This window comes from Equus quagga, chromosome 2 (genome assembly GCF_021613505.1).
Source record: "Equus quagga isolate Etosha38 chromosome 2, UCLA_HA_Equagga_1.0, whole genome shotgun sequence".
NCBI classification, from domain to species: Eukaryota; Metazoa; Chordata; class Mammalia; order Perissodactyla; family Equidae; genus Equus; species Equus quagga.
In genome coordinates this window covers 49,652,547-49,665,165 of record NC_060268.1, presented here as the reverse complement: position 1 = coordinate 49,665,165, position 12,619 = coordinate 49,652,547, and the positions used below count along the sequence as shown (strand labels likewise).

The 12,619-nt window shown below is 35.2% G+C and overlaps 1 protein-coding gene across 1 annotated transcript in view; it reads right to left on the bottom strand.

The window, feature by feature from the left end:
• Positions 1–12,619, bottom strand: part of UNC13C (unc-13 homolog C) — a 351,117-nt gene that overhangs the window by 76,743 nt on the left and 261,755 nt on the right. Inside the window, exons 21-22 of the mRNA XM_046653916.1 lie at positions 4,844–4,993; positions 266–389 (exon numbers count right to left, since the gene is read on the bottom strand). Of these exons, the coding sequence (XP_046509872.1) occupies positions 266–389; positions 4,844–4,993 (274 nt within the window). The remainder of the gene's footprint in view (positions 1–265; positions 390–4,843; positions 4,994–12,619) is intronic.

Below are 12,619 nucleotides of genomic sequence, written 5' to 3'. Positions count from 1 at the left end.
TTGCATTTTATGATACTTTTTTTCAACAGATGAAGTTTTGAATGTCAAGTAAATGTGAAGTTTGACTGCTATTGCCACTATTTAAAATTGATTTGTATAGGAAAAAGTCACTTGAATGATCATTGTTCAGACACTGTATGCCCCAAACACTTTTTCCTAAAATGGATTTAATTTGTATTTCATCTGGATCAAAATCATTCACTTAAATGAAAGACAATTAGATGGGTTATTGAAAGTATAATCAATCTTTAGTTTAAATGCTTACTGTTTGATCTGTCAGAGGAGGGAGAACAATTTGTTTTTCTATTTTGTTAAGAACTATCTTCCATAGCTCTTTCAAAACTCGCTTCAGGACTGTTTTCTCACAGATTTTTGCTGAGAGACTTAATCTGAAATAAAATAAAACATCTACTCACTTGTAAATCTCATACCAAGGTATCAACTTATTTTATTGATAAGAAATTCACATTTTTCAGTACTGAGATTCAAAATAGGTTTTTATAACTATCAAATGCTAAATTCCATGTACTGAAAAAATACATTATATCAGGAATCTATTTAACCATACTGTACATTAGATATTTTACTCTATTTGGTAGAAAATGAATTCAAAGTATATCTTTCCTTAACTTGTTTCCTAAATTGACATCAAGGCCCCCAAAGTACATGACTTTCATCCTCACTCTTGACTTGCATTCACTCCATGCCCCATTCATGGTGCAAGTCATTATCACTACCTGGCATTGAACCAACATAACAACATGGAAAAGATGCATATAATTTCACTCAAAAACTAAAATTTACCGACTGTGTTTATTTTCCAGTTTTATTGAGATATAATTGACACAGAACATTCTATAAGTTTAAGGTGTAAAACATAAAGACTTGATATCTGTATATATTGAGAAATGATTACCACAATAAGTTTAGTTAGCATCCATCAACTCACATAGTTATCATTTTTTTCTTGTGATGAGAACTTTCAAGATTTACTATCTTAGCAACTTCCAAATATACAACAAACTCTTGTTAACTATAATCACCATGCTGTATATTATATACCCAGGACTTATCTTCTAACTGGAAGTTTGTACCTTATGACTACCTCTAGCAACCACCAGTCTGTTTTCTGTATTTGTGAGTTCATTTTTTTTAGATTCAAAATTTACCAACTTCAATAGGTTTAAGATATTTTTTACAAATTCTTCTCATGGTGAGATAATGACAGTAACATCATTAACCACCTTAGTTTAGAAACCTCTTCTGCAGATATTTCTCATTTATTACTGTATCCATTATAGAAACCAAGAACAGGCTCATAGGGGTTAGGGAACTTGCACAAGAAAGTGAAGCTAGTGAGTGTGGGCTGAGATTCAAAGTCAGGTTCTCTTCCTCTAAACCCCATATGTCTTTCAATGCCCCATGCTGCCTTGACAAATACACTTGTGGATGGAGGCCCAGCAGTATATGGAGGCACAGTGATGTATAAACATCGAATGTATTATAATATGACACTGAACACTTTGAGACTCCTTTAATAAGATTTCATCAAACCTGTTTTACAGAAAGCCAAAGGTGGGTCCTATACTTCAGGGCAGCCTGATTGACTCCTTATAGTGCTATGTACTCTGGATACTTTGGGACTCATAAATTGTAACCTGGGTTCTGCTTCTGATAGAGGCAAAATTGACTGGTTTTAATATTTAAAGATATACATAATTAATATTTAAATAATTAAATTAATAATTAATATTTAAAGGCATGTGATGTGTGAGAGGCAAAGGGAGAGATTTCCAAAATACATTTTCATGTAGAAGTATTTCTCCTAACGCTGCTGTATGTAGATAGCTAGTATACAAAAATACAGGAAAGCAACCTCCTTTGGATGTAGAGGAGAGTTGTGGACCACTAAGGCATATCCATGGAACTCTCCAGCCCCACTAGTTTGGAAACCATGTTCAAGGGTAGCATTTCTAGCTTGCTGGTGGATATTCATGACATGGGCATAGGGTATAAACCAGCAGATATGTTATAGCAGAACAACAGAACCCATCCTCAGAGAAATTCCTAGGATGATTTGAGACACAACAAATCAGCCAATTTTGCAGCAGATGTGTAATTTGCATTTTCAAAAGGTCTGAGTTTAAGAATTGATCTTGTTTGTATGGTCAGCTCCTGTAGTTGGCATGCTGACTAACCCTGCTTAGACTGGAACTGAACAAATAGGAATAAGATCATTGACATGTCTGCAACTCTGCATGGGATTTCTGCCAGCAGGAAATGGAGTTTAAACAGCTCGTTTTACAGAGCGGTGAGGTCTTGGTGAAGAAAATGAAACATAAAGAAATGAAACGTTTTATTTAGAGAGGCTGCACAAAGACAAAGAGAACCTGTGCATTTATAATACAACATGATTGCCAAGGGGATTTTCTCAAAACCACCTTGAAGACTTTTGGCCTCTATTGTTCACTTTAAATTACAGAAAATAAAGGGGAAATCTAGCAACTTCTTCCTTAATTTAGTCTAACTTGATAATGCAAGCTAAAAAAACCATGTATTTTGAGACCTGAGCTATCTATTTTGTCTGACCACAGAACCAATTAACCAGACAATTTTCAAATGCCATGTATACTAGCTGGCAATAGATATTTCCTGTCATATAGTTGATTATATTTTCATGAAAATTTATCTAGCCGTTCTTCCTTGTCCGAGAATGCCCATCCCTCATTTCTACACATCCAAACCCTATCTGCCTTTAAAGACCCAACCCAAATGAAATGTCTACTGATTGTCTGAACAGGAGATTATTACTCTACACCTTATTGAGATTATTTGTGTACCTGTCTTATTTTTTCTTTCTAACCTGTTAGCTCTTTGAGAACAGAATTAACATGTGACTTTTAAACATCTCCTCTAACAAGGAGCCTTATGGTTATGCATTCTGTATCAGCCCTCAGAATTTCTGCAACTCTCCATGCCTCATGTAATATTTCTTTCCAAAAATTTTAAATCTCTTTCACAAATTTTTAAAGCTCATTGATGTTTTCCTATTTTTATACACTGTCTCTTTCTACTAAGAATTACAAGAAATGACATATATAATGATGTAATAAATTATAATTAGAAAATGAAGACTGAATAAAATAGGAATCTAAAATACTGAAAATCAAGGTCAACTCACTTTTGCATTCGCCCTGTTTTATAGAAGGTGAAATGGATTCAAGGTCCCTCAACTAGTAGATAAGAGTATCAGGATAATTTAACACTTTCTGTATGTGCCACAGCTTTTGATTACAATATATATAAAAATAAATAGTTTTGTTAATGATAAGTGATACATCTCTAAACCGCTGGCTAGAGTTTCAAAAATAGAAGGCATTTCAGTAGGAGTTTTAAGAGAATCAGGACTGCTTTGTTCTGCTCTCCATTCACCATCCCATTCGCAACCAATGGTGGTGTGTTTATGTGATTTAATTCTGTTTTGCCCATAGAAAAGAAGGATATAATAAGACCAAAATTTCAAGGAGTTGTATTGGAAATTAGGTGATAAGAATAAAAGTCTGCATTAAGAAGCTGAAAAAATGAAGAAATCTTTCTTCCTTTTCTCTTTTTTTCTTCCTCCCTCTCTCCCTCTCTTCTTTCTTCTACTTTTTTCTCCTACATCCACTTGCCTACCTACCTCCTGTGAAGCTATACAACTACCTATTCACCTATCTTATAGCTATTTTCTCATAAAGAACAGAAAATAAGACAATTTTTCTACCAAATATCAAAATTAAAGGGATAAGAACATTAGTCTTACTTGTGCAATAAGATTATAAGCAAAGGGAAATGGAAGTAAAGTAGGAGTTATAAACGAATAGAAGACATTCTATTAATTCTTGCTTTCTTGTCCCTATCTTAAAAAATAAAGGTATTGTATCCTTTTTATTTATCTTTATCCCTGTAGTATTAATTAATTTTCCACAACAATATTAAATGAGGAAACATATGAAACTATCAGGTGTAACACTGGTCCCTTGGTAGGCATTCCAAATTACTATTTACTTGTCTCTTCCACCTTCAGTTCTAGTTTTAAGTATCACTGTTTAAGAAACCATGTCTCTGCTTGCTTTAGATCAATAGTTCCCAATTGTGGACACATTTTAAAATATAAATGCTATGAACCTACTCCAACCTTACAAAATTAGAAATTCTAAGAGTGGGGACTAAGAAGCATTAAAAAACAAACTTTTTTGGTTAAGAACACTATCTTAGTTGGTCACAAAGACCTCCATTCCCACTCACTCCCATCACTACTAGACCGTAAGGTCCATGGAGTCAGGGACTCGGACTCTGCCATTACTACCTAGTTCTGGGAATAAGGATTGATATGGATGAGTGCTCAATAAGTAGTTATCGAAGGTCGAATTGAGCAGTAATATACTTGCCTCTGAGCTGAATTAATTCTAGTCACATTTGTGCTAGTCTCTTCTTCAGCAGGTTTCTGACATGAAGTCAGATATTCTGGGCTCAATTCAGTCTTTTTCTATGTCCAGGAGGATGCAAAACAATGTGTTATCAGAGGAGCATGAAATCCTAGATCTCTCCCCACTCAGAACAGCAACCTCCTTAGTTACCAATATTTATTTCCTCTCCATTTTTCCTTTCCTATTTATTTTAACTCCTGCTTTTTTCCCATCTGCTAATGAACTAAAAATGTTTTGCTTTTTAATGAATTAATACATTTTTGTATAAGCCTTTTTAAAGCTGTCTTATATAGAAGAAAACAATTTTATTTCTTAAACCCCTATCAGTCAAATTTAGGGCAATGAATACAGAGGAAACTGAGTAGGAAACTTACGTTTTGTCCAAGAAGTCCATGAGAGGTCTTAATACAATCTCTGCATCCATTGCTGCACTGTTCTTATTAGATGCGGTATTTCCATTTGTTCTCATTTGATTTAGTTCAAAACTCATCTGTTTTATACACTCTTCAATGATAAGCTGGAAACTAAAAATAGGGAATATAAATTCTGGAAGAAAAGCAGGCATTTATGCTTTTCTTTGCCTGTATCTGTTTAATTCAACCCTGAGAACTTTGATTTGTTTCAAATGGTATGATTTCCCTCACTCATTAGTTTTCAAACTTGTTCAGCTGCAAAAACTTGTTGCAATGAAAGCTTACTTGGAACCCTTATATGTAAAGCAGATAAAAGTAACACTCTTCAGGTTGAATTAATTTAAGTAGTAGTTCATTTGGCCCCATCTCTCACAGCAGTAGCTGAGATGTTCCTCTGAGCATTGTTTGGAAAAATGCTTGTTCTTGAAAGACCCTTGGCATCTGGGTACACCTTCTTCACTTGGCTTCTGGGACTCCACACCCTCCTGGCTTTCCTCCAACCTTACTGGCTGCTCAGTTCTCTCAAGTGTCTCACCTTTAACCATTGGAGCAGAGTTGCCAGCAAATAAAAACACAGGATGTTAAGGTAATTTGAATTTCAGATAGTGAAAATCTTTTAGTATAAGTATGCTCCATGCAATATTTTGGACATATTTATACTAAAAATTATCCATTTTTATCTGAAATTGAAATTTAATTTGGCATATCATGTATTTTAATTTGGAAACTGAACATTGTAATGCTCTAGGCTCAATCCTTGGACCACTCCACTTCTCCATCAAAAATCACTTCCTTGGTAGGGATGGAAGATGATACTCCAAGCTAATGGCAAACGAAAGAAACCAGGTATTGCCCTACTTATATTAGACAAAGAAGATCTCAAGATAAAAAAGACAATGAGAAACAGAGGGGCACAGTATATAATGATAAAAGGGACATTCCACCAAGAGGACATAATACTTATAAATATATATGCACCAAGAACAGGAGCACCGAAATACATAAAGCAGCTATTAACAGACCTAAAAGGGGAAATTAACAGCAATACGATAATAATAGGGGACCTCACTACCTCACTTACATCAGTGTATACATCTTCCAGACAAAAAGTCAACAAGGAAATAGTGAAATTAAATGAAAAACTAGACCAGATGGACTTAATAGATATACATAGAACATTCCATCCAAAAACATGAGAATACACATTCTTCTCAAGTGGACATGGGACATTCTCAAAGATAGACATATGTTGGGAAACAAGGCAAGCCTCAATAAATTTAAGAGGACTGAAATCATATCAGGCATCTTTTCTGACCACAATGCTGTGAAACAAGAAATTAACTACAATAAAAAATCTGGGAAAGTGACAAATGTGGAGACTAAACAACATGCTACTGAAAAACCAATGGATCAATAAAGAAATTAAATGAGGAATCAAAAAAGATCTGGAGATAGATGAAAATGAAAACGCACCATACCAACTCATATGGGATGAAGCAAGGGCGGTCTTAAGAGGGAAATTCATACTAATACAGGACCACCTTAACAAACAAGAAAAATCTCAAATAAGAAATCTTAAACTATACTTAGCAGAACTAGAAAAAGAATGCACAAAGTCATCAGAAGAGAGAAATAATAAAAATTAGAGCAGAAATAAGTGAAATGGAGACTAAAAAAAACCATAGAAAGGATTAGTGAAACTAAGAGCTGGTTCTTGGAGAAGATAAACAAAATTGACAAGCCTTTAGCCAGACTCACTAAGAAAAAAGAGAGAAGGCTCAAATAGATGAAATTAGAAATCAAAGAGGAGAAATTACAATGGATGCCTCAGAAGTACAAAGGATTATAAGAGAAAACTATGAAAAACTATATGCCCACAAATTGGACAATCTAGAAGAAATGGATAAGTTCTTAGACTCATACAACCTCCCAAAATTGAATCAAGAAGAAATAGAATCTGAATAGACCAATCACAAGTAAAGAGATTGAAACAGCAATCCAAAACCTCCCAAAAGATAAAAGTCCAGGACCAGATGGCTTCTTTGGAGAATTCTACTAAACATTCAAAGAAGATTTAATACCTACCTTTCTCAAACTATTCCAAAAAATTGAAGAAGACGGAACACTTCCTAACACATTCTATGAGGCCAACATCATGCTCATCCCAAAGCCAGACAAGGACAACACGAAGAAGGAAAATTACAGGCCAGTATTGCTGATGGACATAAATGCAAAAATCATCAACAAAATATTGGCAAACTGAATACGGTAACACATTAAAAGGATCATACACCATGATCAAGTGGGATTTATTTCAGGGATGCAGGGATGGTTCAACAACCACAAATCAATGTGATACACCATGTTAATAAAATGAGGAATAAAAATGACATGGTCATCTGAATAGATGCAGACAAAGCATTTGACAAGATCCAACATCCATTTATGATAAAAACTTTCAATAAAATGGGTATAGAAGGAAAGGACCTCAACATAATAAAGGCCATATATGACAAACCCACAGCCAACATAATACTCACTGGGGAAAAACTGAAAGCCATCCCTCTGAGAACAGGAACAAGACAAGGGTGCCCACTCTTAAAGATAGTACTGGAGATTTTGGCCAGAGCAATTAGGCAAAAAATAAAGAAATAAAAGGAATCCAAATTGGAAAGGAAGAAGTGGAACTCTCACTGCTTGCAGATGACATGATTTTTTATATATAGAAAACCTTAAAGAATCCATTGGAAAATTATTAGAGATAATCAACAATGGCCACAAAGTTGCAGGGTACAAAATCAACTTATAAAAATAAGTGGCATTTCTATACTCTAATAACAAACTAACAGAAAGAGACTTCAAGAGTACAATCTGGGGCAGGCCTGGTAGCATGGTGGTTAAGTTTGCATGTTCCAGTTTGGTGATCCGGGGTTCACCGGTTTGGATCCTAGGTGCACACCTATGCACCACTTATCAAGCCATGCTGTGGCAGGCGTCCCACATATGAAAAAGAGGAAGATGGGCACGGATGTTAGCTCAGGGCCAATCTTCCTCAGCAAAAAGAAGATAGTTGGCAGATGTTAACTCAGGGCTAATCTTCCTCAAAAAAAAAAAATACAGTCACAAGAAAAAGGATAAAATATCTAAGAAGAAATTTAACCAAGGAGGTGAAAGACCTATACAATGAAAACTATAAGACATTACTGAAAGAAATTGATGATGACATAAAGAAATGGAATCATATTCCATACTTGTGGATTGGAAGACTAAACATAGTTAAAATGTCCATACTACCTAAAGCAATCTACAGATTCAATGCAATCACAATCAGAATCCCAATGACATTCTTCATCGAAACAGAACAAAGAATCCTAAAATTTATATGGGGCAACAAAAGACCCTGCATAGCTAAAGCAATCCTGAGAAAAAGAACAAAGCTGGAAGTATCATATTCCCTGACTTCAAAAAGTACTGCAAAGATGGAGTAATCAAAACAGCATGGTATTGGTACAAAAACAGACACACAGATCAATGGAACAGAATTGAAACCACAGAAATAAAACCACACATCTACAGGCAGGTAATCTTCGACAAAGAAGCCAAGAACATACAATGGAGAAAGGAAAATCTCCTCAATGAATGGTGTTGGGAAAAGTGGACAGCCACATGCAAAAGAATGAAACTACACCACTATGTTTCACCATACACAAAAATTAACTCAAAATGGATTAAAGACTTGAATGTAAGACCTGAAACCATAAAACTCCTAGAAGAAAATATAGGCAGTGCACTCTTTGACATGGATCTTAGAAGGATCTTTTTGAATACCATGTCTACTCAGGCAAGGGAAACAAAAGAGAAAAATAAACAAATGGGACTACATCACACTAAAAAGCTTCTGCAAGGCAAAGGAAACCAGGAACAAAGTGAAAGACAATCCACCAACTTGGAGAAAATATTTTCAAATCATATATCTGACAAGGGGTCAATCTCTAAAATATATAAAGAACTTATACAATTCAACAACAAAAAAACAAACAACCTGATCACAAAATGGGCAGAGAATATAAACAGATATTTTTCCAGAGAAGATACACAGATGACCAACAGGCACATGAAAAGATATTCAACATCACTAATCACTATGGAAATGCAAATCAAAACTACAATGAGATATCCCTTTACTTCTGTTAGAATGGCTATAATTACCAAGACAAAAAACAGCAAATGTTGGAGAGGATGTAGAGAAAAGGGAACCCTCATACACTGCTGGTGGGAATGCAAACTGGTGCAGCCACCGTGGAAAACAGTATGGAGATTTCTCAAAAAATTAAAAATAGAAATACCATACAACCCAGCTATTCCACTACTGGGTGATTATCCAAAGAACTTGAAATCAATAATTCAAAGAGACTTATGCACTTATGTTCATTGCAGCATTATTCACAATAGCCAAGATGTGGAAGCAACCCAAGTGCCCACCAACTGATGATTAGATAAAGAAGATGTGGCATATATGCACAATGGAATACTACTCAGCCATAAAAAAGACAAAATCATCCCATGTGCAACAACATGGATGGACCTATAAGCAAAATAAGCCAGACGGAGAAAGACAAACATGGTATGATTTTGCTCAAATGTGGAAGATAAACAAACATATGGACAAAGAGAACAGATTAGTGGTTACCAGAGGGAAAGTGGGTTGTAAGGTGGGCATAAGGTGTAAAGGGGCACATATATTTGGTAACTGACAAATAGTAATGTCCAACTGAAATTTCACAATATTATAAACTATTATGACCTCAATAAAATTTTTTAAAAAATCACTTCCTTAGTAATTATACTTAGTCTCATAGCTTCCATACTATCTACATACTGATGATTCCCAAATATATATCTGTGGACCTGCATTCTAACCTGAACTCCAGACTGTTGCATTAAACTTCCTATGTAATCTTTCTACTTAGAAGTCTAATGAGTTTTTCTCATACCTGATATCTAATCCATCAGCAAATCTTTACAAAGTATCTTAAGTCTGAGGATCTATTATTACTTCCACAACACTACTATAGACCAGCCCACCATGATCTTTTACCTGAATTTGTGTGATAATTTCCTATATTGTCTCTCTGTTCAATCCTCTACAGATAAAATCTTGTTAAAATAAACCAGATCATGCTCCTCCCTTGCTAAAAATCTTCAGTGGCTTCCAGATCCGCTTAGAACAAAACCTAGAATGCATTCCATGAACTTAATTAAATCCTGATATAATCTGGCACTGGAAATCTCCTTGATCTCATTTCTTGCCATTCTTTCCTCTGCTTCTTGCAGTCCAGTCACAACAGCCTTCCCAGTGTTCTTAGAATTCTCTCAGGATGCTCTTTTTTCATGGCCACTATTGTATTCCCTCCCCCATGGAATTTCTCATGAGTGTCTTGGTCTCTCACTTATTTCAGGCATGTACCAACTGTCACTTCCTTAGAGAAGTCTTCCTTGAATGCTCAATCTGAAATGACGTTCCTATCATTCTCCATTCCCTTGCCGTTCCTTTTTTTTTTTTAAATTGCACTTTCCATTATTTGACACATTTCATAATTTTTATTTGTTTACTGCCTGTTGCCCCAACTAGACTGTAAGCTCCATGAGGGCAAGAACTGTCTTTTTTTGTTCAGTGTTACATGCTTATATCATGTGTTGCTCAAAAAATATTGGTTGAATGTCTCAATGGACCATCCTCCTTCCACCCACCACTATTGCCTCACCGCTCTAAGGATTTAAATGTGAAAAGCCATCTTCAGTATATTGTTTTCATTCTTTATATTCCCTACACCAGTTTTGGTGTTTCTTACCTAAGCAGTGGCCAATAGTAAGAGATTTAAATAATGGAGATTCTCAGCTTATCTATCATTCCTCTATATTGTCTATTACTTTCACATTTCCAAAAATAGGAGTAAATATAATACATATACATGCAAGCAAGAAAAAAGCCCTTTAGGAGAATAGGGACAAATGAAAGCTTAGGAAATGATCACATAACTGGAATGGCAATGTGAAGGAGGGAATTCATTTTAGAATTGCAATCAAGTCAGTCTCATTCTTCTTTCTCCACACAATGATTACACAGTTCATGTTATTTGAGAAGTGTCCAAATACATCAATTCCTCAAATTTTATATAGAAGTTTAGGAATTTTCACTATATAATGCTTTCATTATTAATTAAATAGAAAGAATATAATTATTTATTAATGCATGCATGCATTCTACAAATATTTAATAAATACTTACTATGCCAGTCTCAGTTACTAGATGCTGAGGATACATCAGTGACCAAGACAGATAAAACTTCTTGTTCTTATGGCACATATGAGATCCTTTATTTTAGAATTTATATTATGGAAATATTTTACTTGGCCTGTTGTCAAATACTTCATTTTTCTAGTTATTGGTTTTGCTACCTAATATGAGAAATCTTTGCTAGTATTTAAATTATCACAACTTGGATAATTTTCTTGCTCCCAGCCCTTTTATAACAGGTTTATAAATACATTGGTCCATAATCTTGAACATATAGTCAAGGTCTGATTTTACTCCTACCATCATGTTTAGCCTATTTCCATCTTTTGGCTCCAGACTTCTCCATGACCTTCTTTACTCTTGACAACACCATTCTTGCCAGTCTGGACTTGGCATTTGTATTTGGTTCCTTGATCCCTGGATCTTAGTTTATCCCCATGGATGTGGCTCATTTTTGGTTCTCTGCATATTTATCTAATCCAATGGAAAATCCTGTTTCAGGCTCAGATCCAAAGGAATCCAAATGCCTGACTATCTGACTTTCATCTGGCTGGATCTGCCTTGGATTTTTGTCAGGTAGTGGTTGTGGGGGAGGGTGGCAGAGAGGATAGTGGAGAAGAGGGTGGAATTGATGGTGGTGTGTATATTTAGTGGGGATAGTGGTGGTAGATATTTGAGTCAATAGAAAAGGAAGGTATATCATGTTGGAAATTCTGAACAAATTGATTTACCAATGGGTCATCAATGATCCTGCAACTGTAGTAATAATCATCTTTGAAATAGCTACTTTCTTTTGCACTGATTCTTAAATCAGTATAATGGGGTGGAGGATAGACTGAACAGAAGGCATGATACTCATGTTCCAAAAATGGGCAAACAAGTTCCTACAACAGACCCATATGGTAAACTTCCACCAGAAGCCAGCTGTGCATGTGGGATCAGGCATATGGAGGAAGGGTTATCACTGTATAAGAGATAATGCCATTCTACCTTAGCTTTAATCCATGGTGAATGAACACCTGCATTTAACCTAAAATTTTTTTGTCTCTATCAACTTTTGGCAAATTCACCTAAAAAGCCTTTTTTTCTATTCATTATTTGGTTGAAAAAGTCTTTATTAATCAGCTTGAATAAAAGCAGTACCAGTTAATAATGACAGACTTTGCAAGCACCCAAGAAGCCAAACACTTACAGAAGAATTCCTATGAAGTGTTCCTGAATTCCTTGTTTACTTAATCCAGCCAGCTCCTGGTACCAAAGTTATCATAAAAGGTGATGTAGTAAATCAAAAAAATCAAACTGCAACATATGTGTGCAAGCAGAAACCTAAGTAGCATAAGTTTTGAAAATTTTAAGAATATCTTTAAGATATCACTGAACTTATATCACTCAGTCTCAGTTCCCAGGTGGGTGCCCTATGAGCACGTCAGGAACCCGGG